Below are 27,464 nucleotides of genomic sequence, written 5' to 3'. Positions count from 1 at the left end.
AACTCACCCAAGTATTCTTTCACTGCATCATGGTCAGAAGAAAGCTTCTCTCCACTAATTGTTAGCTGGCGGATTCAATGACGTTTTTTGAATCTGTCCAGCCAACCCGTACTCGCACTAAAAGACTCATCACCTTTCATTAACTTGTTCAGGTAAACAGCCTTCTCCTCTCAACGGAGTTGTCGTTTCTCTTTCCTGCGTAAACAAAAGGAAAAGAGCTTCATCCACTTTATCGTACTGGGACTGTTTCAAAGTCTGCCGAATGTGGAGTGTTTTTCTCGAAGACGTTGCACAGGACTGTTCAAGCTTCACTCGGTTCTTCTTCCAATCACAAATGGTTGCTTTACCAACACCCAGTTCCGTTGCCAAAATGGTTCAAATGGCTCTGAGCACTATGGGACTCAACATCTGAGGTCATACGTCCCGTAGAACTTAGAACTACTTAAACCTAACTAACCTAAGGACAACACACACATCCATGGCCGAGGCAGGATTCGAACCTGCGACCGTAGCGGTCGCGCGGTTCCAGACTGAAGCGCCTAGAACCGCTCGGCCACTCCTCCATTTCCAGTTTAGATACATTATCACCTTTGTCTATCCGTTACAAAGCATTCAGTTTCTCTTTGAGAGCTAACGTTGTATGTTTCCGTTTACTCATGACGAAAATACGTACACCACTACACCTGAATGAATACAATACAACTGTTACGCGTGCCAGCTATCGATAACTAACATAACCAAGCACTTTGCGAGCCAGCTGACAGTGCACTGACCTCAGACACTACAAAGGTCTCAACAATGCACAACAACAAGGGCAGGGAGTGAGAGTGAGCCATTGTTCCCACACTTGTTCCCATTTGTTACCATGGTGTACCTATTATCTGCTTGGTATACTTCATTCTAGAAACTCGTCACCATAATTCCAGCTAATCCGAACAAATCGGTAATCCGAACAAGGTCCAGTCCCAATTAGTTCGGATTAATGGGTCTCTACTGTATTGCACTATGTTGTGGGGAAGGAGTGCGCCATTCTTCTCCATCCGGTCTTCTTGCGCACCGTCACAGCTCCAGTCGCTTACAACTAAGCCTTGATGCTTCACCCACTCTGCCATGATACCTACTACGTCAGGTACTGGCGTGCAATGCCCTTTCTATGATGCCGACCATTTCAAGTACTGGCGTGCAATGGGGTTTTAATGAGTATTTAGTTAAATGACATAACTTTCTGCTGTTGCATGTTTCCAGTGAAAATAGTTGGGCAATAGCTTTAGTAATTGCAATATAATAAGAGGTAAGAAATGAAAAACACATACATGGTCATATACATTTACTTATTCAGTAATCGTACACAGGATGCACTACATGAACTGGTTCTTTCTTTATCTTAACGCCATTACAGGATATAAAAAATGAAGCCTTCTTGTAAGCATAGAATTCAGCACGGTTTTCTCTCAAACTTATTGCCGGTACATTAGCTTTCGCCGGCACTATACTGACCCACTGTTCGAAGTCGTCTACATGCACACTGTTCATACTTAGATACTCTGCAATATCTCTGTACACAGCTTTAACACGAGGCAGCCATCTGTTCAGTCTTTCCAACGCACTGGATAGTACGATCTGTAGATCGAAAAAGTTTTGATTGGTGGAATGCTGTAGATAAATGGATGTGTTGCCTGATTTCACACGGAGTGCAGACTCATTGTATCTGTTGTGATGGATAGGGTTAGAGCAGTATTGTAAGTGTCCGTAGGAGGACGGCTAGGGTGATAGCCGGCGGTCAACTGCTGCATGATATACGCTTTTGCACGACAGAGTTCATCCCATTCCACCTCCATAAACCGAACTCTTAATACTTTTAGCTGCATTCTCAATCTCTATCAGAATACACCACTCTCTGTCTGTGGTTGCTTCTGTACCAATATGTAAGCGTTTCGAACCGCTAGCGATTAAATTATACACTGAAAAGAAGAGTAGTGGTGCACAGGACTTAATTGGTATCTTCTCATCCACTACATCCTCACTCTGTCCATCCAGTACCACTGGAATATTCTGCGATGGCGCGTATGATAGAGGCCAGTACCGACCTGTCTCATGCTGATTAGGACCCCCGGTGCACTTCAGGGAGTCAGGGGCTGGCTGGGTGTCTTCAACCTACAATAACAGCTGATTGTACTGCTCCATCAAGCTGACCAGGTGCGTGACAGGATCCCAGTATGCTGCCACTGCTGCGAGTCCCGACGGGCTGGGACATTCTGAGGTCCTGTGGCTGTTTGTTGTTCCCCTCTCAAATTCTGCTACAGAATGCCCAAAAGAAGTAATGCCAGAAAAAAAACAGTATGTTTCCATAGAGTGGGTCTACACTGGTGTCTGTGCTCATTACAAGCAGGGTCGACAGAGTGGCACACAGCAGACAGAACTACAAGGTCAAGAACTGTTAATCAATGGTACCCAATGGGACATAATGGACCAACGTTCTGATTATCCACCATTGTAACAGGAACCATCACCCTGAATACAACCCACACATTGATTTATGTACCTGATCTTGCCTTTGATATTTTATCCACGGAAACCTAACCTTCCTTAATAACATGTTAGACCTCACCCTGCTTGCCTCCTTAATTGAATGTTAACCAAGTAGCACGGCCGCATGTTGATGGAACATCTTTTAGAGCATATAACAGAAATACAACACCAAAAATCAGCTGAAATTACTGAAACTTCCTGGCAGATTAAAGCTGTGTGCCGAACCGAGACTTGAACTCAGGACCTGCAAGGTTTGCAGGAGAGCTTCTGTAAAGTTTGGAAAAGTAGAAGACGAGGTACTGGCAAAAGTAAAGCTGTGAGGATGGGGCGTGAGTCGTGCTTTGGTGGCTCAGTCGGTAGAGCACTTGCCTGCGAAAGGCAAAGGTCCCGAGTTCGAGTCTCAGTACGGCACACAGTTTTAATCTGCCAGGAAGTTTCATAACGGCGCACACTCCGCTGCAGAGTGAAAGTCTCATTCTGGGAGCTGTAATTACTGGTTATGGGATCGTCAGCCCCAGAAGTCTGATTTTCACAGAAACAGGAATCATATACCACAAATTCAAACAAAAAGCAAATCCTATCTCTGTCAATCTTCAACTTATGGGTTCAAACCAGTCACAACCAGAAGCAACTTGACGTGGGACAAAGTTAACCATAAATGAAGACCTCAATGTAGAGCCAAATGCTAGTGAAGTCAGACAGATAATGTAAATAGTGCAAAGGACAAAGGGATACTGTGAGTGGAGGTGGAATTGTGAATAGTTGTAAATAAACCAGTACCTGTGTTTCTGCAAAATCTGAGGACAAATTTTCTCTGTAGGTGGGAGAAAATGTAATGGGTACAACTATAAACGAGACTTTGAAGTGCAGAATGAAAATATGGACACCTCCAAGGTCAGTCAGTGATTGCCAGTGGACAGCGTGGTTGGCAACTTTGCAACGCATCCATGATGATAGGTCACGTGTGCTGACAGTGCACCGGCCTACAGGGAGTATTGCAGCCTGACAGCAACAACTGGGCCATTGCCTGTTCTAGACTATTCTTTATAACACACTAATTCCACTACTAGTGTGAAATCAGCATGGGGCTGTGGTATTTAAGGGTGCACGAACCAGCTTGTCATCACTGAACAGCTAGGCAGTATGTGATGCCACCACTCCACTGCTCCATGCTGTGCTGATGACGCAGACACTTTTGCCTCCACTGCCACACGAACCACTGCATCCCACCTAAGTGCCGGGCACCAAGAACAGGCTCGCACTTTGCTGTTATCCTGAAGTACAATGTGAGGGTCCAGGCTGCTATGCCCTCGCCAGGGTGCCCACGCCCACGTGTACGTGCACAGATATATATATATGGATGTGCCTGTTGGATGATTTGTTGTTACATCATATATATATATATATATATATATATATATATATATATATATATATATATGATGTAACAACAAATCATCCAACAGGCACATCCACATGCAGTCCAGATTTCTGTCATCAGGGAATGACTATCCATAGACAGACCTCCTTATGCATGAAGAATGGTAATGATGGTCGAATAAAATTATACATGTATTGATAAATAGACATTAGTGATAACCTATGTAATTTAAAACTACATGGGGTGGAATCCAAAATTTTTGGGACTGGTGCTACCATCTGGAAAGTAAGAGTAGTAGATCTTTGCACTGCTAAGTGGCAACAGCTCGATATCTCATGAGTGTGTGCGGAGTGGCATTAAGCTGGGAGGATGTGTTGTGTGCCCACAGTGATTTCCATAATACTATGCATTTGGTGTGTGGTGATTTTATGATGGATCTGTGAACAGAACATCACATGTGTATCAAATTCTGTGTGAATCTCAGGAAAAGTGCTACGGAGACCCTTGCAATGATTCAACAAGTGTTTGGGGGAAGAGCCCAGGCTCTCCAAGACACAAAAAAGCGAGACAGGTGAGGAGCGTGATCATTGTTTACTTTGATACCGAGGGAATTGTGCACAAAGTATTCGTCACATCCAACGAATCAGTGAATTCCGTGTACTACTGGTACGTTTTGCGATGGCTCTGTGGAAACGTACGGTGACGATGGCCCAAAATCTGATGTCGAGGGAACAGGCTGTTGCATCACGACAACGCACCCTGTCACACGTCCTTGCTCACCAGGAACTTTTTTGGCAAAAAACAACACGGTGGTTTTACGCCACCCACCGTACTCGCCAGATTTTGCACCTTGCGACTTTGCGCTATTGCCAAAACTGAAACTCAAGTTGAAAGACCGTCGGTTCGACACTCTAGAGAGGATTCGAGAAGCATCGCTGGCAGTGATAAACACTCTCAAAGAACAGGACTTCCAGGAGGCATTTGACCAGTGGCAGAAGCGCTGGGACTGGTGTGTACGTGCGGACGGGAACTACTTCGAGGGTGATGGTGACCATTAGTCCAAAGGTAAGGTTTTCAACAGATGGCAGCACTAATCCCAGATATTTTGGGTAGCACCTCGTGCTTTTACAACACACAGCTGTTTCTTTTCATCAACCATAATCCATTAACAGTTGCCTTCAGCTCCAAAACTTGATTACAAGAAATGCCATCACAATGTTTACAGCAATGGTTCTTTTTTTTTTATTTTTAGTAGACACAACAATCAAATGCAAATACTCCTGTACTGCTACCCGTGTTAGTTATACATCTATGTAGCACAAGTCACAGGGCTTTGTGTACCACTGTCACTTCCCCCTTTTCCTGTCTCCAGTTAGGAATGGTTCACAGGAACAATGACTGCCAGTAAGCCTCCACATGGCCCGAATCCATCTAATTTTTTCTTCACAGTATTTTCACGAGATATATGTATGAGGAAGCAATCTATTTCTCGACTCTTCTAGGAATGTACACTCTCAGAACTTCAACAGTAGACCACACCTCTCCAGCAGCATCTGCCACTGGAGCCAGTTGACCATCTCCAGGATGCTTTCATGCTCAGTAAATGAACCTGTAACAAAGCGTGCTGTCCTCCAATGGATCTTCTGTATTTCCTTTATCAATCCTATCTGGTACAGATCCCACACTGATGAGTAATATTCAAGTATTCTTCGAACAAATGATTTGAAATACTACTTCATTTGTTGACGGACAAAATTTCCCAAGATTCTTCCAATGAACCTGTCTCACATCTGCATTTCCTGTGATTACTTTTATGTGGTTGTTTCACTTTAAATTGCTCCATTCACATACTCCTAAATATTTTATGAAATGATTGCTTCCAATGTCTGTTCTGCATTTGCGTACTCATACATTAACCATTTAACTGCTCTGGATGTGTTAATGCACGTGCCTTTGTACCTGTCCGTGTGTGTTAGGAATGTCTTTATGTGTGCCACCACTCGTCCTACCTGGTACTCTGAATGTGTCTACGCGTACTATTTAAATCAAAGCTGCAAAATTGAAGAAAATGTGGCTTCTTATTGGAAAATGAACAGGCAAAATTTTCTCACTCTTCAGAAGATCGCCAGCACAATATTGTGCGTACCAGCATCTACCTCTGACTCTGAAAGAAATTTTACTGCTGCTGGTTTCATTTTCAACACCACAGTCGCTTTTACACCCGCACAGTGCTTATGCTCTTCTTTTTATTCATAATAATTCTGTCAGAGACAAATGAGTGAAATATATGCTGGAACTTTTTTCAGACATTAATCTTCAGTTTCTGCTGTATGTAGTGGTGAAAGGTTTTTGTTTACTGCACATTTTGCTGCATATATCTGAGTTACATATGCAGTTTTTCGTATTACTTTTGTTATTTGGTATGAAATAAAACTTAGCTTGTTTCCAAAATATTGTTGAGCAACAGGGCCAATGTTGGGAGCTTTACATCAGCCTTAGCTTATCATGTTTTGGTTGATTGTTTGGTTTGTTTGTTTGGGGTATAAAAACACCCAACCCCACACCTAAAAAGAAAATGAATGGAAAGAACAAAAAACAGGGAAAACATACACCACAAGGAAAAGAAGAAGAAAGTCTTAAAACCTTAGAGCATATAGTCTGGGCTGGCTGATCACAATAATGAAAGAGGAGGCGCCAGCCACTCTGCAACGCATTAAAATGTCCATCCCAAAAAGACAAGGCGAGATAAACATATATAGGGAAAACATGACCACCAAGACAAACAAATGAAAAGAAAGTGCAACAGAGTTAAAATGGAGGGAGGGTGGCGACCTCAGAGAGAAGGCTAAATGCCCACCCTTAGATGGTACGATAAAAAAAACCCTCACGAATGAAATGCAAAACTAAATCTGCTGCTGAGACATTGTCACCCAACACCGAAGGTAGGGCACTGGGAAGGTTACAAGTCCGCCACAGAGTGGATAAAAGTGGGCAATCCAGTAAAATGTGGACGACAGTCATATGTGAGCCACTGTGACACCAAAGTGAGGTCCACACGACGGAGGAGGTAGCCATGTGTTACCCATGTATGGCCAATGCGGAGTCAGCAGAGAACCACAGAGTCCCTTCAAGAGGCCCGCATGGAGGTCTTCCACATATTCGTAGTCTCCTTAATCGCATGCAGTTTGTTGTGCGTACCTAGACAATGCCATTCCCCCTCCCAGAGGTGAAACACCTTGCGGTGTAATAATGACCATAGGTCAGTTACAGGGATGCCGATTTCCAGAAGCTGTTTCCATGTAGCATGTTGGCAAGTTCATTTCCTGGGATTCCGACGTGGCTTGGGGTCCACAACACCACAGGACGACTGGACCATTCCAGGTCATAGATGGACTCCTGGATGGTCACTACCAAAAGATCGCGAGCGTCGATAGCTTGTAGGCTTTTCAAAGAGTCAGTACAGAGAAGAAACAACTCGTCAGGGCACAAGCAGATGCACTCAAGAGCAAGAAAAATGGCCACCAGCTCCGCAGTGAAACCACTGCAGCCATCTTGCAAGGAGTGCTGTTCAGTATGTCCTCCATGGACAAATGCGAAGCCAACGTGACCATCAGGCATTGAGCTGTCAGTATAAACCACTTCATGGTCCCGGTACATGTCAAGAATTGAGAGGAAGTGACAGCAGAGAGCTCTGGGGTTAACTGAGTCCTTAGGACCATGTGAAAGAGCCAGGCATAGCTTTGGCCTGGGTGTACACCATGGAGGTGTACGTGAATTGACCCTGAGAACAGGTGGTAAAGGGAAGGACTCCACTTCAGACAGAAGAGATTGGACGCAAACCGAAATCTTAAGCCCAGATCTGGGCCTCCGATGCAGGAGATGAACTGCCGTGGATGGGAAAATGAGATGGTAATTCGGATGCTCAGGAGAACTATGAATGTGCGGAACGTAGCTGGCGAGCAGTTGTGCACCCCTAACCTTTAATGGAGGGACTTGGGCCTCCACCAGGACGCTGGTCACCGGACTTGTCCTAAATGGTCCTGTTGCCAGTCAATTGCCACAGTGGTGTACTGGGTCGAGTAAATGCAATGCTGAGGGCACCACTGAACCACAAACCAGACTCCCATAGCCAAGGTGGGATTGAACAAGGGCTCTGTAGAACTGCAGCAGCATAGAGTAATATGCACCCCAGTTGGTGTTGTTCAGGCAGCAGAGGGCATTGAGGTGCTGCCAGCACTTCCGCTTGAGCTGACGAAGGTGAGGAAGCCATGTCAATCGGGCGTCGAAAACCAGTCGTAAGAATCAATATGTCTCACTACAGTAAGTGGATCATCATTAAGATAAAGTTTTTGTTCTGGATGAACAGTAAGATGCCGGACAGAAGTGCATGACACATGACTTCACAGCTGAAAACTGGAAGCCGTGGGCTAGGGCCCATGATTGCGCCTTGTGGATGGCTCTCTGTAGACGCCGCTTACCAACAACAGTACTGGAGGAGCAGTACGAAATACAGAAGTCGTCTGCATACAGAGAAGGTGAGACTGATGGCTCGACAGCTGCTGCTAGACCGTTAATGGCCACTAAAAATAGAGAGACACTCAATATAGAACTCTGCGAGACCCCATTCTCCTGGATATGGGGAGAACTGTGGGAGGCGCCAACTTTGACACAGAAAGTATGGAGTGATAGGAAATTTGGAATAAAAATCAGGCCGAGGCACCTGGAGATACCATTCATATAATGTGGCAAGGATATGCTGTTGCCAGGTTGTGTCTTAAGCTTTTCGTAAATAAAAAGAGACGGCTACCAGCTGTTGGCACTGGAAAAGGCTGTTCAGATGACAGACTAGAGGGAAACTAGATTATTAATGGTAAAGCGATACTGGCGGAAACCGCTCTGGCATGGAGCCAGGAGGCCCCTTGACTCCAGGACCCTAGACAACCACCGACTTATCATACATTCTAGCAGCTTACAAAGAACGTTGGTGAGACTGATGGGCCAATAGCTATCCACACCAAGTAGGTTTTTACCAGGTTTGAACACAGGAATGATGGTTATCTCCCGCCACTGCGATGGAAAGACGCCATCGCACCAGGTCCGGTTGAAGATGACGAGGTGATGTCACTTGTAGTCCAATGAGAGATGTTTGATCATCTGACTGTGGATCTGATCTGGCCCAGGAGCTGTGTCGGGGCAATGTGCGAGTACATTGAGGAGCTCCCACTCTGTAAATGGAGCATTATAGAGGTCACTGTGACGTTCAGTGAACGAGATGGCTTTCTTTTCCATCCGCCATTTGAGGGTGTAAAACGCTGGGGGATAATTCTCTGATGAAGAGGCTGGAGCATAGTGCTCAACAAAGCATTCGGAAACAGCAGTTGCATCGGCAGATAAGACGCCATTGATGTTAATGCCACTAACTCCTGTCGGGGTCTAGTACCCTGATCTTCGTACAGACTTGGGAAGGTGACATATGGCACCCAATGGTCGAGACATACCTCTCCCAACATGCCCGTTTCCATCTTTTTATAAGCTGGCAAATGCAGGCACGGAGCCGTTTAAAAGTTATTAGGTGCCTTAGGTACTGACTTTCACTGGGGAGGGGGGGGGGGGGGGGGGCACCCTAAGGAACACGGGATCGTGTTTTCTGCCGCAGGCACAATTGTTCTAGTGACCTGCTCAACTATCACATCGATGGTACCATGTGGAGGAGATTCAACAGTGACAGCAGAGGTGAAAGCTTCCCAGTCTGCCTTGTTTAAAGCCCATCTTGGTAGATGTCCGGGGCAATGACACTGGGGGAGTGACGGGAAGATGTGAAAGTGGTCACTACCACATGTCATCGTGGGCTCTCCGGTGGACAGATGGGAGATGTCCTGTGCTGCAGAGGGGTAAATCAATGGCCGAGTTAAGGGCACACTGAAATGTGTAGGGACCCCAGTATATAAGAGGCAGATGTCAAGTTGAGATAGGAAAGTTCTGACATCTCTACGTCGGTCAGCAAGCACAGTGCCACCCCACAAGGGATTATGGGCATTCAAATCTCCAAAAAGCAGGAAAGGTTTAGGGAGTTGATGAATCAGTGCAGCCAACACATTCAGGGGTACTGCACCATCTGGAGGAAGATATACGTTGCAGACAGTTATTTCCTACATCATCCTTATCCTGACAGCCACAGCTTCAAGAGGGGTTTGAAGGGGCACAGGTTCACTGCATACTGAGTTTAGGACATAGACATAAACTCCACCTGACACACTATTAAAGTCGCTGCAGTTATTGTAATATCCCCTATAGCTGCAAAGGGCAGGGGTCTACATTGCCAGGAACCAGGTTTCCTTGAGGGCAATGCAGAAAGCAGGTGTGAAGCTTAACAGTTGCCGTAGCTCAGCCAGGTGGTGAAGAAAACCGCAGCAATTCCACTGAAGGGTGACATTATCGTGAGGCTCGGAAGGCATGAAGCATGCAATGAGGCAGGTTGCGCCTCAGGTTCACCTGCTGCCACCGATTAAGTATTTGTATCCATTCCTATTGTGGATGAGCCATCAGTGAGATCCAGGTCCACAGGGGATAGTGAGATCTCCACCTCATCTGCAGGTGCAGAATTGGTAGGAAGTTGTGGTGTTGGGGCCACCAGAGGGTCCTTTTTCTTAGCAGACTTCTTTGTTTGCTCAGTCTCTCACTTCTCTTTAGGGGCTTGCTGGGAGGACTTCTCTGAAGTAGCTTCAGGCATGGAGGAAGACCAAGAAGCTCTTCGTCCAGCAGCTTTTGGCTCCTTTAGTCACTAGTGAGTGTCCACTGTGGCATTAGTGGACAACTTGGGAGAGAGGATACCAAGGGACCCCTTCCACATGACAGGAGCCGGAGAAGGCTGTTGCTCCTCCAGCTGGGTGGAGGGGACCAATGTCCCCTGCATTTGGAAGGGCCTTGCTCCCAAAAAAATGGTTCAAATGGCTCTGAGCACTATGGGACTTAACTGCTACGGTCATCAGTCCCCTAGAACTTAGAACTACTTAAACCTAACTAACCTAAGGACAGCACACAACACCCAGCCATCACGAGGCAGAGAAAATCCCTGACCCCGCCGGGAATCGAACCCGGGAACCCGGGCGTGGGAAGCGAGAACGCTACCGCACGACCACGAGATGCGGGCTCCTTGCTCCCAAAGAAGGTACTTTGGGAGAAACGGAAGGAGATTTTTCCCCCTACCATCAAGGGGGCAGATGTAGTCTGGAGGCCCAGAGGGCCAACTGTTCATGGCACAGAGTGTGGCACGACTGTTATTTGTGATGGTGATGTTTACATAGCTGCAGTGTACGTGGATGTCAACCAAACTGGGTGTAATCGTTCAAATTTCTGTTCAGCCTCTTGGTAAGTCAACCAGTCCAAAGTATTGTACTTCACGACTTTCTGCTCCTTTCGGAGTACTGTGCAGTCTGGCGGGCAGGGGGAGTGCTGCTCTCCGGAGCTGATACAAGTGGGAGGAGGTGCACAGGGAATATCTGGATGCAGTGGACGTCCACAGTCTCAACATGTGGCGTTGGAAGTGCCGCGGGAAGACATGTACCCAAATTTCCAGCACTTAAAGCACCGCATAGGGGGAGGGACATATGGTTAAACGTCACAGCGGTAAACCATCACCTTGACCTTTTCTGGCAATGAATCGCCCTCGAGGGCCAAGATGAAGGAATCGGTAGCAACCCTGTTGTCTTTGGGTTCCCTGTAAACGCGCCAGATGAAATGAACACCCTGATGTTCTAAATTGGCACGGAGCTTGTTGTCAGACTGCAAGAGGTAATCACGATGGAAAATAATCCCCTGGACCATGTTGAGGCTTTTATGGGGAGTGACAGAAACAGGAATATCACCCAGCCGGTCACAAATCCGAATCAAGACTGCACCACTTCTGATCTTGGACAGTGCTGTCACTTTCCCAAACTTATCCTCAAGATGTTCAACAAAAAATTGAGGCTTCAGTGGTAGAAAGGAGTCCCCGACCATTCTGCTACAGACTAAATACTGAGGTGAATATGGCTCTCTTCTTACTGTAGCCCTACGTTCCTCCCACGGCATAGCGAGGGGCGGGAATGATTTAGGGTCATATCTGTCAGCATTGTACTCAATCTTGTCCTTCTTGGAGACTGCCAGCACAATACAGTCACCAGGAAGAGATGACTTAGTCCGGTTCATTGCGGGTCATCCACCCTGATGCCACCCACTCCGACCAAGGGCTTTCCCCACGGGCGCCATCCAGCCACAGCAAAGGCCACCTAGCATGATGGCCATTGCTGGGAGTCCTTATGCACGAGGAAGACAGGCATCTACTCCTTGGCATACGTGGGGCGCTTCCAGCTCAGGCATCAGTAGTGCAATCCCTGTGTTGTCAGGGGGCCACCACCAAATGGATACATGACGACCCCACCACAACGGACTGGTTACCGTGCTGGATATTGGGTACAGAGAAATCCAATACTGTCATGGGGGTGAAAGAGGACAGGAAACAATGGAAGAAGATGACATATCCCAGAAAGTGTCCTCACCTAAATAGTTGAATGGCAGGTGAAGATGCAGAGCCATGACAAGAGGTTCAGGAGATTGAATCTAAGGGCACTTATGCGCCACTTTAGGTGTCCTTCCCCATATGGCCCACACTTCTGTAGAATTTGGAAAGTGGCAGATCAACCCGTAACATGGGACCTGGACTTATAGGGCTGAACAGTGAGACACTCCTTTTAGTCGTATCTTACGACGGGCAGGGATACCTCGGGCCTATTCTAACCCCCGGACCTGCAGGGGGAGTTGTGATCTGAAGTTAGTATTTTGAACAATATATGTCTTTAATCACAAGTGTCTTGATTGTAATTTTTGTAAGGGTGTCTCACCCGAGAGTCAGCAGGCACATTCTCTCTATTGTTTCCGCATATATTTTGGTACCCGTCACGTCTTTCAAGCAATTTCCAGCTTTGATGGAAAGCGTCGCTTTGTTTCCCATTACAAGCAAAATGAATTTTACATGCCCATTTGACAGACTGATGACAAATTAGTATAGTGGGATATTCGTTTTACCAATATGTGTTAACAAGGACAGCAAAACAAGATAGCCAGTACTCCAGCAGTGATAGCACCGTCCTGATTCCCACTTACTGCTAACACCATGCAGCAGAAATAATACATATCTATACAGTGAATATTGCATTAGGCTAATTTGGGACCACTCTGTTGAATGGGCATGTAAAATTCTGATTTAGAAATAATTTTCTTTGTAACAGAAAAGAAGCCGACACTTTCTGACAGGACCTCGTCGCATGAGAGACTTAATGAGAAGTATTTGTTCAGGTCGACCCCATCTACACATTGCAGGAACGAAACTGCAAGTACCTGCTGAAAATAAAAGAAAAAATGTGCCTGATGACCCACTGCAATGAGTAATAATAAGAACAAAAAATCAAGAATGTTGTAACAAAAGTAACACATGAAGCCATCATGAAACACTCACTGTAGTCATTTAAAATATATCTCATAAATATGAGCATAGTGCCTGTGAACAAAAAAGTAAGGGTAGCTGATGGCAGGACACACGTGCTGCTTACGCACGTCACTCAGCGCTCGTGCCCCTACGTAGCACTGAATGGCCGTGTCGTATGTGGTGGACTGGGTCGCAAAAGCACGCCACTGTGCACCACTCTGGATCTGGAGAACATTTCTTTGATCCCTACAGTTCCGATTTCTTTCTGAAGATAAGATCGGGATGTTCACCTGCTTTTTGGTAAATTCTAGAATGCAGCAGCCTAGGATTCTGGAGTGACTCTCAGAAAAGGACCATGGCAAAGCTTTGAATCCATGATGGTGCAATGTGTCTTGTCACATGTGATAATATACACAGTTGTTAAGCTATATAGGACCAATTTAAACAGTCACTTGTGCAACAGAACAAGAAGAAAAGCACGGGAGCTACTCCAAAATATGCATATTTTGGACAGAAATGCCACTGAGCATCAATAGGAAAATTAATGTTAACACACAGAACCATAGAGAGAACAATTCACGCAATGAGGCAGAACTGTTTGAAGCTGAACAAAGGGCATAACATACATTTTTGAATGGTCTACACAGTAAAGCTGGTCGCGCGGTTAGACTGGAACACTGCAAGACATTTGAAGAAACAATGCAAATAGCAGCTCAATTCATAGAAGAGCTATGGAGGCCTCAACTTAATGAGAAACTGGATCATCCTGTTTTCAAACCATAACCAGAAACAAACTATTGTAGGAGTAGCCAACAAAGTACAACTTCATGTACGACAAAATTCAATGTTTTGCCTGTAGAGTGGAGGACACATTTCACAAAACTACAAGAAGGGGGACACAGAAGACACGGCCACGAATGGGGGGGGGGGGGGGGGGCTTTGGTAGAAGTATGTTAAATGATAGAGGGAAAGGAAGGACCAACATTACTTCAGCCTACCAAAAAGCAAAAGTTACTGTGAGCTCAACTAATGACTGCACAAAGGTCTGCTGATTAATGCAATTTATCATGGTGAAAACACAGGGGATCAGATTTCTGTGATGCGTTCTGTGTAATCAAGGAAGAAAGTTGGTGGCAGCCAAGTTGTACAGCTAAAGGGTTAAATGGCATCTGGGTGCACAACTGAAGGGAAGTTGTGATTTGACTTCCTGACAGACCAAGATGAATATGCTTCAGAAAAGTGATAAACAGAGAAATACATGAGAAAAGTACATGTTGGTGTTAGATTTCCCAGTAGCTAACCATGCTCAGATCAATGTAGCACAATGAGAAATCCAATTTGGTCTTCCCAATTATGGCTGCAATGGAAATTCTAAAAATCAGACTCAAACGAATGCTAGTGTCTGTGAGGTAATACCAAAACTGTGAAATAACACAGTTATGCTATACCGAATTGACACACACTTGACTGAATGTGAGCGCATTTGCTTCTCACCTTCTGAACAGAGCGGAATGACAATGGAAAAAGGAACTATGTGAGCTTCTCCATGCAATAAATTACAATTGACATTTTCTAGTGAGGAAAAAAAAAATGATGATGGCATCCTCTTGGGTAAAATATTCCGGAGGTAAAATAGTCCCCCATTCGGATCTCCAGGTGGGGACTACTCAAGAGGACGCCGTCATCAGGAGAAAGAAAACTGGCGTTCTACGGATCAGAGATCCCTTAATCGAGCAGGTAGGTTAGAAAATTTAAAAAGGGAAATGGATAGGTTAAAGTTAGATATAGTGGGAATTAGTGAAGTTCGGTGGCAGGACAAACAAGACTTTTGGTCAGGTGAATACAGGGTTATAAATACAAAATCAAATAGGGGTAAATCAGGAGTAGCTTTAATAATGAATAAAAAAATAGGAATGCGGCTAAGCTACTACAAACAGCATATTGAACACATTATTGTGGTCAAGATAGACACGAAGCCCACGCCTACTACAGTAGTACAAGTTTATATGCCGACTAGCTTTGCAGATGAAGAAATTGATGAAATGTATGATGAGATAAAAGAAATTACTCAGGTAGTGAACGGAAACGAAAATTTAATAGTCATGGGTGACTGGAATTCGACAGTAGGAAAAGGAGGAGAAGGAAACGTAGTAGGTGAATATGGATTGGGGGTAAGAAACGCAAGAGGAAGTCACCTGGTAAAATTTTGCACCGAGCGTAATTTAATCGTAGCGAACACTTGGTTCAAGAATCATGAAAGAAGGTTGTATACATGGAAGAACCCTGGAGATGCTAGAAGGTTTCAGATAGATTATATAATGGTAAGACAGAGATTTAGGAACCAGATTTTAAATTGTAAGACATTTCCAGGGGCAGATGTGGAATCTGACCACAATCTATTGGTTATGAACCGTAGATTAAAACTGAAGAAACTGCAAAAAGGTGGGAATTTAAGTAGATGGGACCTGGATAAACTGAAAGAACCAGAAGTTGTACAGAGTTTCAGGGAGAGCATAAGGGAACAATTGACAGGAATGGGGGAAAGAAGTACAGTATAAGAAGAATGGGTAGCTCTGAGGGATGAAGTAGTGAAGGCAGCAAAGGATCAAGTAGGTAAAAAGACGAGGGCTAGTAGAAATCCTTGGGTAACAGAATAAATATTGAATTTAATTGATGAAAGGCGAAAATACGAAACTGCAGTAAGTGAAGCAGGCAAAAAGGAATACAAACGTCTCAAAAATGAGATCGACAGGAAGTGTAAAATGGCTAAGCAGGGATGGCTAGAGGACAAATGTAAGGATGTAGAGGCTTATCTCACGAGGGGTAAGATAGAAACTGCCTACAGGAAAATTAAAGAGACCTTTGGAGAAAAGAGAACCACTTGCATGAATATCAAGAGCTCAGATGGAAACCCAGTTCTAAGCAAAGAAGGGAAAGCAGAAAGGTGGAAGGAGTATATAAAGGGGCTATACAGGGGCGATGTTCTTGAGGACAATATTATGGAAATGGAAGAGGAGGTAGATGAAGATGAAATGGGAAATGTGATACTGCGTGAAGAGTTTGACAGAGCACTGAAAGACCTAAGTAGAAACAAGGCCCCGGGAGTAGATAACATTCCATTAGAACTACTGACAGCCTTGGGAGAGCCAGTCCTGACAAAACTCTACCATCTGGTGAGCAAGATGTATGAGACAGGCGAAATTCCCTCAGACTTCAAGAAGAATATGATAATTCCAATCCCAAAGAAAGCAGGTGTTCACAGATGTGAAAATTCCCAAACTATCAGTTTAATAAGTCACAGCTGCAAAATACTAACGCAAATTCTTTACAGACGAATGGAAAAACTGGTAGAAGCCGACCTCGGGGAAGATCAGTTTGGATTCCGCAGAAATGTTGGAACACATGAGGCAATACTGACCCTACGACTTATCTTAGAAGAAAGATTAAGGAAAGGCAAGCCTACATTTCTAGCATTTGTAGACTTAGAGAAAGCTTTTGACAATGTTGACTGGAATACTCTCTTTCAAATTCTGAAGGTGGCAGGGGTAAAATACAGGGTGCGAAAGGCTATTTACAATTTGTACAGAAACCAGATGGCAGTTGTAAGAGTCGAGGGGCATGAAAGGGAAGCAGCGGTTGGGAAGGGAGTGAGACAGGGTTGTAGCCTCTCCCCGATGCTATTCAAATCAGTATATTGTGCAAGCAGTAAAGGAAACAAATGAAAAATTTTGAGTAGGTATTAAAATCCATGGAGAAGAATTAAAAAGTTTGAGGTTCGCCGATGACATTGTAATTCTGTCACAGACAGCAAAGGACTTGGAAGAGCAGTTGAACAGAATGGACAGTGTCTTGAAAGGAGGATATAAGATGAACATCAACAAAAGCAAAATGAGGATAATGGAATGTGGTCGAATTAAATCGGGTGATGCTGAGGGAATTAGGTTAGGAAATGAGACACTTAAAGTAGTAAAGGAGTTTTGCTATTTGGGGAGCAAAATAACTGATGATGGTCGAAGTGGAGAGGATGTAAAACGTAGACTGGCAATGGCAAGGAAAGCGTTTCTGAAGAAGAGAAATTTGTTAACATCTAGTATAGATTTAAGTGTCAGGAAGACGTTTCTGATAGTATTTGTATGAAGTGTAGCTATGTGTGGAAGTGAAACATGGATGATAAATAGTTTGGACAAGAAGAGAATAGAAGCTTTCGAAATGTGGTGCTACAGAAGAATGCTGAAGATTAGATGGGTAGATCACATAACTAATGAGGTGGTACTGAATAGAATTGGGGAGAAGAGGAGTTTGTGGCACAACTTGACCAGAAGAAGGGATCGGTTGGTAGGACATGTTCTGAGGCATCAAGGGATCACCAATTTTGTACTGGAGAGCAGCGTGGAGGGTAAAAATCATAGAGGGAGACCAAGAGATGAATGTACTAAGCAGATTCAGAAGGATGTAGGCTGCAGTAGGTACTAGGAGATGAAGCTTGCACAGGCTAGAGTAGCATGGAGATCTGCATCAAACCAGTCTCAGGACTGAAGACCACCACCACCACCACCACCACCACCACCACCACCACCACCACCACCACCACCACCACCACCTATTTCATCGACATTGAAAACTACACAGTAATGTGAACTAATTAAGTAAGAACGTCAGAGTACGCTCCCCAAAAGGCAGAGAACAATTGATGAACATGTGATAGGTCAATATGTACTGTCAACCCTGGAAACAAGATCCTAAATTTGAAGTAGTTGGTGTAACACCTTACAAGAGCAGTGATAAATGTAACCTTATTGTTGTACCTGAAAGCCTATGAGAACAAGTGTTAACAGAAAGTCATGGCAGTCCATTCCCAAGACAGATGCGAAAGAGCAAGTAACCTATGAGTAGTGCAACTCTACTGGCAGTCAAACTGGAAAGCAGATGCTTACAGTTATGTTCCATGTTATGATTATGGAATAAGCAGAATGATATGGGCAAAACAAAATGATCTCTACAAGAACTCTCAGAAACTTTTTGAATGTGTGGATTTGGATATTACTTGTTCCTTAGCAAAATCAAAAAAATGAAAATCATTATATTTTGAGCATTCTAGATCACTTTTCAAGATAATGGTACCAATTCTGGACCAAAGTGGTGTGTATTATTAGTTACACTGGATCTTCAAATAGAGCTCACTGTCTTCTACAAGTAGCAACCAAGTTTCCAATTTTACTTCCAACTTGTTACAGCAAGTACGCAGATTGCTGATAATTAATGAGCTAATGGTGACGCAAATTCCCTGAGGGGAATGTACAGCTCGAAACAGTTCATCGAACCACCGCGAAAATTGGAAGTTGTTATGTTGTCAGTGGGCATGATGTGTGGGACACACAATACATCCTGTGTTTACAACATGAAGGTTCATACTGCCACTCAGCTCTTGTGAAACTATCTACAGTGTGTGAATGACCTCGCAGTTTGACTTTGCAACATCAGCAAGAGGCAGCAGCAATGAACATGTCAGAGACATAGCAAGCAAATGACTAGAAGTGTGGAAGCATGTATAGGCTTGTAATTATCAGTCATTCTTCCAGCACTCTGCTCAATGTGATCACACATACATGTAATAGCGGTAAGGAGTAAAGACTTTTACAACAAACTGAATTACGTATATTGGCATTAATGTTCCCACACCCCGTAACTACTCATCCTGACGCATCCTGAAATAAATCCATGATATGTGTAACACTTACTAGTGTTCAAGAAACATGATCAATGGTACATTACATTTCTACCAAAACCCTATGAATCAACAAACACACACCTATGCTTTCTTGATACATAATTTGCAATTTAAAGTATTATTTCTAGAGACCGGATTATATGCATAATAAAAACCTTAAAATATGCATGAAACGTGCTTAAAAATGTATGAAAATTGATGAAATATGCAAGAACAAATAATAAAAAAAAACATGGTTACTGTGTGCATTATATCTCAAAGTCGAACCTGTGCCTATCAATTATGAGGAAGTGCACTGGCCACACGAAAAATCTGTACATTTAGAAAGCTGACATCATTTTCCGAATACTTTCTGGTAGAGGTTAGGAAGGAGACCTTTCTGGAATTATTTTATAAAAATTTGCAAAATGGGGATGCATACCATGTTTCAAGAACTGTTCCTTCTTTGCTATTGTTATCGGTAACAAGCAGATGTGGTGCAAGTGAGTCGCAGCGAAAAAATCGATATGTACAGGACCAACTTCGAGATATATCGCGTGCAGAGGGGCATGCTCAAAAACTCCGAAATATTTTATTTAAAAAACAACATACAATCACAAATTTTTTTGAACAGCATTAACTTTTAGTTAATACTAATGGACCAAATCATTCACAATTTATTTTACATTTTTCTACTACTGTAAACATAAACAACCACGTACTGTTCCAAATGTTCGGTAGTAAGATTGTGTCTTTGATCACTCAGAGCATTTTTATAAGCAGAAAAGGACCTTTCTACATCATCAACTGAGATAACCGAGCAGTATTTGAATTTGGGTTGTTGTTGTTTTTTTTTTTTTTTTTACATGTTCCATTGATCAATCGCACGGTACAGTAGCCGTTATCATGTGGAACGTGTCAAGTCCACAAGCAATGCACATATGAAATAAGATTTTTTAATACAATACTAAGTTAAAGAGTAATATTTCTATTATTTACCCCATTCCTTTAAATTGCACAAAATGGATATACTATACTTATATATTTATTTACTCCTCTTCAAGAATTCATCTATGGTATAGGAGGAGTTGTCAAGGAGATATGATTTCAATTTATTTTTGAAGCTATTACTGCAGTCTGTCAGACACTTTATTTCATCTGGTAATTGGTCGAAAATTTTTATAGCAGCATATTTTACCCCTTTCTGTGGCAAAGATAGGTTGAGTAAAGGATAGTGCAAGTCTTTCTTTTTTATGGTATTATAATCATGAATGTCACTGTAGTTTTTAAAGTGGTGCATGTTGTTGAGAACAAATTTCATTAGTAAGTAAATGTACTGCAAGGCTGTTGTAAGAATTCCCAATCTTTTAAAAAGATGCCTACATTATGTGCGACTATGAACCCCATAAATTATTCTAACCACTTTCTTTTGAGCAGTGAATACTTTTTGTCTAAATGTTTAGTTACCCCAAAATATTATTCCGTATGACATCAGAAAGTGAAAGTATGCAAAGCACGTTAGCTTACTAATTTCTATATCCTCAAAATAGGCAATTATTCTGATTGCAAAAGTTGCTGAGCCTGGTCGCTTTAGAAGATCCAAAATATGAATTTTCCAATTAAGATTCTCGTCTATATGTACACCCAAAAACTTAGTATGCTCTACCCTGTCTACTGACTTCTGTTGATGTGGTATATTTATTGAAGAAACTGTACTTTTTGCAGCAGAAAATTGGATTTACTGTGTTTTTTCAAAGTTTAGAGCAAGCCCATTCGCAGAAAACCAATTAATGACTTTTCCAAAGACCTTATTTGTATAATTTTCAATTGGAGTTTCTTTAACTGGATTAATAATGATGCCTGTATCATCAGCAAACAGTGTAAGTTCAGCTTCCTGTTTCAGATAGGAAGGGAGGTCGTTCACATATATCAAGAACAGAAGGGGACCCATGATTGAACCATGTGGAACACCTAATGTAATTTCATCCCAGTTAGATGAAGTGGCAAACTTATTTATATCACTGGACCTATGTAAGGAAACTTTTTGCTTCCTGTTCCGTAGGTATGACTCGTATGCTATTCCATTTATACCGTATAGTTGTAATTTCTGTAACATAATGTCATGGTTCATACAATCAAATGCTTTGGAAAAGTCACAGAAAATTCCTATTGGTGACATTTTACTATTTAAAGACTATATTATGTGGACAATGAAATTGTATATTGCTGTCTCAGTGGAACAGCATTTTTGAAATCCAAACTGTGATTTACTATGTATCCCATTACTGCTGAGATGGCTAACCACTCGAGTACATTACTTTCTCGAAGATTTTTGAAAATGCTCTAAGCAAGGATACTGGCCGATAATTATTGTCATCTGTGGTGTCCCCCTTTTGTAGAGAGGCCTGACAATGGCATATTTTAACCTGTCTGGGAAAATACCTCGAGTTAGTGATGCATTACATGTGTGAATCAGAACATCAGCTGTAATTGCTCCAATTGTTTTAATATCTTATTAGAGATTCATCTACTCCAACAGAACATTTATTTTTCAAAGATTTAATAATTTTACTTATTTCACAAGAGGCTGTTAGGTGAAAGTTAATCTGACTACATTTTTTCAAAACAGACTCTTCCATGTACTGTCTGGCTTTTTCTTTTGAACTGCTCTCACCAATTTTTTTCTCCTACACTTAAGAAATGGTTGTTAAATACATTAGCTACTTGTGTACTGTTGGTTAGGATGCTCTCATTCTCTTTAATAGTAATACTACCTACCCCAGCAGTTACTTTTCGTGTCTCCCTCCTAACAACATTCCATATTGATTTTATTTTATTACAAAGTTGTTAATTTCTTCTCCAACATATATATTTCTTGATTCCCTTACAACTTTTCTTAGTATGTTACAATAATTTTTATAGTCTAAAACTACTGCTGGATCTTTGCTAGTTCTTGCTGTCTCACACAGTTTTCTTTCCCTTTATGAAGACACTTTAATACCTGTAGTAATCCAAGGTTTCTTTGAAAAGCGTGTGGTGTTACATTCAGTAATTTTCTTTGGGAATCAATGTTCAAAAAGGGATATAAATTTATCAAGAAATGTGTTGCATTTATCATTAGCATTTGGCTCATTATATACATCTCCCCAATTAACATTTCTTAAGCTTTCTCTGAAGTGCTCTATAGATACCGGGTTGAGCGAGCTCACACTTTTACTTAATGGTTTCTGGACTCTACACCCTGTTAGGTTCTGTAAGTTAATCAGTTGTGCATCATGGTCTAACAATCCATATACCACAGAGAAAGCGTGTGTTATACATCCTCTTTCTGTACAAATACATTATCTATTAGCGAGCTACTGTCCTGCGCTATACATGTAGGGAAACTGATCACTGATTCTAAGTTATTTGTTGTTAATAACACTTATAGTTCACTTTCCCTATCAGAATTACTTGGAAAGTTTACATTGAAATCACCACAGATTAATAACTACTACTTTTTGTCCGACAGACTTTTTTCACGAATAGCTCCCAGTCTCCTAATGGGGACCTGTAGACTGTTGCTAATATCAATACTACATTATCTAGCTGAAGTTCAGATGCACAAAACTCAAAGTGCAGATCAACACAAAATTTGCTTACTTCTACAGTTTTGCATTTAACCCTTGTTTTATGAAAATTGAAACTCCTTCATCCATCCTATATCTACAAGTGTAAGATGCTAAATTATACCCACTTATACTGACACTATACATGCCCACAGTTACAATATGTTGGCACTTATTGTTTCTGGTAAAAGTTCACCTGTTGCATTAATAAAACTATCAAATTGGCACAAGGGTTCAAAGCCTGGATTATTGTTTAAAATGTTTTCGAACTTTTCTTGGGAATACCTCCGGCAATGAGGAGTTCACTAGAATAATTTTATTCATTAACTGAATAGATTCATTCAATGCCAAACCTTGAGTTTCAAGCTTTTTAATACTTGTAGGTATATGGGAAAAATGAGAACTAATCACAGCAATGTCTTTTTTAATACAGGAATCATTAAAAGCTTCCTTGCACTGGCAAACTGCCAACGTCTCTGCACTATCGAAATTGTTTACTATCCCTCTAATGGCCTCAAAATGTTCATTTAAAAAAACACAGCTTCAACCCACATACCCCAACGAGTTACCACTGGTTCGGGAGGTCAAGGCACGTTTGGTGTTTTTTTTCTTTGTATGTCTTGATGCAAGCAGGAGCCTTTGAGGATGAAATCAGTTTATTGACATTCACAAATGTGGAACGTACTTCTTCAGCAAGGTGATGTACTCAATGAGCAAAGCACGTCCCATGAATCAAATTGGGATAAAACACTCTGAGGGCTTTTCCTGCTTTGATCATATAGGGAGCAGCATCTGAAATAAACACAAACACCCTTTCATCTGCAGAAGATTCTGGAAATATTTTTCTAATACCCTCATTCACAAATCTGGCAATCATAGGATGATCTACTTTTTCAAGTTCTTTGCAGGCCGCTAAATAGGTAGAAGAAGGCTCTTCTTTTAAAGCACCAACAATTAAGTTTGCAATGTAAAGGCCACAAGTGTCTGTAGTTTCATCAACTGAAATCCAGATAATGCTGTCCTCGAGTTCATAGTGTATTTCTTCCAGAACATTTACGTAAATTGTCGGTATGTAATTTTTATGCAGTGTTGATTCATCTGGTATATATTATGATTTAAGCATTATTTGTGCAGGAAGCCTTTGAGGATAGGGTTTGTATGTTTGTGAAGAGGAATGTTGCTTGCAGTGAATGCTTCACACACATCCATGTTCAACCAACTTTTTGTTTTCCTTTGGACAAATCCCTGGTACTGCAACTTGCTGGTCCTTTCTTCTGCATTCCTGTGATATGACGACTTGTCTTGACATGCTGGTCTATTTGAAACTTTTTTTTTTTTGCACGGAACGTTTCTCTCACAAACTCGACAGTATAAAGCAATTTCGTCATATGTAAATGTTTCAGGATGGTCAGCTATCCACGAAATGACGTTTCTTTTTTCAGGCAACATGGCACACAACATGTTGTAAACACGTTCCACTGTGTGTAAATGGAAAGCTAAAGTGAAACCACGGACATGCGACTGAAAGCTTGATTAGTTTAATTCAACTGTTACCAACGCGTACGGTATGACAGTGGAGGGGATTAACCTGGATTAGCCAGTGCAGGAGCATTGAGTGTGTGCCTGTTCCTGTTCCTCTTATGTAAAGATTTCACTATGCAGTGGCCTCTCGGTTAGTGATTGCATGCAGTTCTAGGTTGCGGTCAATCTGTAAGATATCAAAACTAGATCGAGCTAGAGACTGCCTATCTAAATTTTTAAAATATTGTAAACATAGGTGAAAATACGCATCGTCACTAGTTTTTAGTCAAAATGCGCAGTAACCAGTGAGAAGGAGCCAAATATGCCAATGCATAAGCAACATCCAAATGCATATAAACCAGTCTCTAATTACTACTGTTAACAGTAAGGAGAGAAAGGGGAAAGGATGGCTGAAGGCAAAATAAGTATATGAAAACATTTTATTTTAATATCACAGGCAATATCAACATTGTTAAATTTTGTTTTCCTAAATTATGGTTTTTAACCAGTTTCCTTGAGAATTCTTGTCCATCTGATGCCGGAGGACCTCGTCGAAAGGAAGATTTCTTCTATGTTGCAGTATCAGTTATGCTTGCATGCTAACTTCCAATACTAAAAGGGAGAAAAGTGAATGAATATCAAAGGCAACAGAGTAGCAAAGCAAAGTTGCAACACATACCATAAAATTAAAATTTTAAACTTTGAACATCAGCAAATAATAAAAATTTAAAAAAATAAATAAAAAAGAAAAAATGCGGGTCAGTCAACTGGTCAAATATGTGGTAGGCATACATTTTTTTGCTGACTATTCATACATTAAAATAACAACAACCACCTCCCTCTTCACAATCAAAAATATGAAATTTACATACCTGTTTACATTTATTTCAGCAGTTAAACTGCTGGAAGCGGACACATCATCAAGCGTCAGCTGAAACAATTTATTGCATTTACTGTATAGGACATTTAAAGCTACTGCTTGCTTCATTAAAAACATATTCTCCGACTTCAACATAATGTTTAAACAAATTGCAAAAAAAACAATATATACACAAACTGAACTGAGTGATGCTGATAACTGATATAATTATTGCAAGAACACACACACACACACACACACACACACACACACACAGTGTCGGACCACTGCAGGACATGCAGGGAAAGTGTCAATAAGGTTCTGGAAGGTGCCAACAGGGATGTGGAGCCATGCCAGCTCCAGTGCTGTGGCCAGCTAGGCTAGGTTTCACGGTCGAGGATCCATGGCACAAACAGCCTGATCGAGGTTGTCCCAGAGATTCTTGATCGGGTTTAAATCTGGGGAGTTTGGTGGCCAGGAGAGCACAGTCAACTCATCCTGGCCCTCTTCAAACTACACATGTGTAAAGTGAGCTGTGCGACATGCTCCTTGTCCTGCTGGTACATGTGAACGTGCCTAGGAAAAACAAATTGCAAGTAAAGGCGAACATGATCCCCAAGAATAGATGCATACTTTCATTGCTGCACTCTCTCTTCCACAATGATAAGATCATCAAGAGAATGCCATGAAAACATTCCCCAGACCATAATGTTCCCTCCTCCCACGGACAACAGAATAAGGAGGTAAACCATTCTGGCTCCTTGTGAGCAAGAAGTTCTTCGATGCCTCTGTATGCCTTGATGTCGCTTTGAGAATTGTTGTGGCTGTGCGTGTAAAGAAAATAACTAGTTTTGTGTCAATTGTGAGCAAGGGTCACTGAAATTGGGCTGTGGCACAATGCATTAATATTGCTCAAAAGATAACAAACATTATTTATCACGCATTTCCCAAAGATGAGCAACAGTTCGACACAAACATGCAGCCAAAGTGAATGTGGTAACTGTACATGCACGTTCAATTCATTTTTGGCCTGAAGATTATGAATGAGATTCAAGAAACAAACTTCTAGGGTTACTTTCCAGAAGGAAGCTGCAATCCCCAGCATAAACTGACATGGAGAATAAACTACACAAAGCCAGGATGTAAGCAAAGAGGTAAGAAGCAAGAGCATAACACTCCAATTAATTATAGCTAAAAAATTATCTTAAAATAAATTTTTAAACATAAAAAAGTGACCTAATGATAACGCACCACATTACTGAAGCACACTTAAATCTAAGAGGACGTGCAAAGCAGAATGAATTCGTTATTGGTGTCTTTGATTTCTCGAGCTCTAAGAGTTCCAAAAGATGAATGTTCACCTCTGCAACGGGGATGTGGAATGAATGTCACAATTCAGGAGAATACTCTAAAGAGACTCCTAGACATTTGTTCCCGAGTGCAAGGTGGTGATAGAGACAGTTTGTTGCCTTTCGAAAAAGGTTTCATTACGTCAATAACATCTCTCTTTGGACTTTTTGAAAGTCTAAAAAGTATGAAAGTCAGCTACATATTAACTTCCAGACTAAATGAAGATTGCTTGGAAAAATTTTCTCCTACGGTATGAGGATTACAAATATTTTGTATTTGAAGAGAGAAATGAGGCGTGTCTCCTTAAATTTCCAGGTAATGCAAGTGATACTTCCTTCTCTGGAAACACACCAATTACTGAAGAATTAAATGCAAAAAACTGAAACTGACCTTTAGAAAGTCTAGCTGATGTTCCACATGGTCTTCTTTATAGTACATGAAGACTGATCTCCATTTTGTGTGTGTGTGTGTGTGTGTGTGGGGGGGGGGGGGGGGGGGGGGGGACCGCATTTTCTACTTGTACATCAAGTTACATTGATACTTGTGATTTTTTCATGTAAAATGGTCCTGCTTGTGTTTATTTGTTTCATAAAATTGCCTGTATTCAAACCACTCACAATATTTTGTCAACACCTTTCAGTTGGCAATGTGACTCACTCCATACAAAGCAGTTTTTCTTATGGGAGAGATAGCCATTGAATTTTTTTATATATTTATAAAGTGCTGAAAACGTAACCTTAACATCAGTTTATTCTAAATATGCTGAAAAATTTTAGAGCTTTTTTTTAAAAATAACTCAATAACTAATTGTTTGTATTGAACATTTTCATTTGATGGAGTCAGTCAGCTTGGCTTCTGAATGCCCCATACATGCATACATATATACGCACACCCACTTTTATAATTTGTATGGATGAGGTAAAACTGTGTGGTTGTGCAGCAATTCTGGATGTTCTTCCAGATGCAGTGAAATACATTGCAAGTTATACTGCATTTAAGTACCAAAACAATGATAAATTGTTAGGTATTCCAGTAGCAAAAAGTGA

General features: G+C 41.9%; 1 protein-coding gene across 1 annotated transcript in view; it reads right to left on the bottom strand.

The window, feature by feature from the left end:
• Positions 1-24,631: 24,631 nt before the first annotated feature.
• Positions 24,632-27,464, bottom strand: part of LOC124555618 (heat shock 70 kDa protein 14-like) — a 147,623-nt gene continuing 144,790 nt past the window's right edge. Inside the window, exons 9-10 of the mRNA XM_047129587.1 lie at positions 25,082-25,140; positions 24,632-24,821 (exon numbers count right to left, since the gene is read on the bottom strand). Of these exons, the coding sequence (XP_046985543.1) occupies positions 25,130-25,140 (11 nt within the window). The 3' untranslated portion in view covers positions 24,632-24,821; positions 25,082-25,129. The remainder of the gene's footprint in view (positions 24,822-25,081; positions 25,141-27,464) is intronic.

Source organism: Schistocerca americana, chromosome X (assembly GCF_021461395.2).
Source record: "Schistocerca americana isolate TAMUIC-IGC-003095 chromosome X, iqSchAmer2.1, whole genome shotgun sequence".
In the NCBI taxonomy this organism is placed as follows: Eukaryota; Metazoa; Arthropoda; class Insecta; order Orthoptera; family Acrididae; genus Schistocerca; species Schistocerca americana.
Note: the sequence above shows the minus strand (reverse complement) of the source record. Positions and strands in the feature narration are given on the sequence as shown.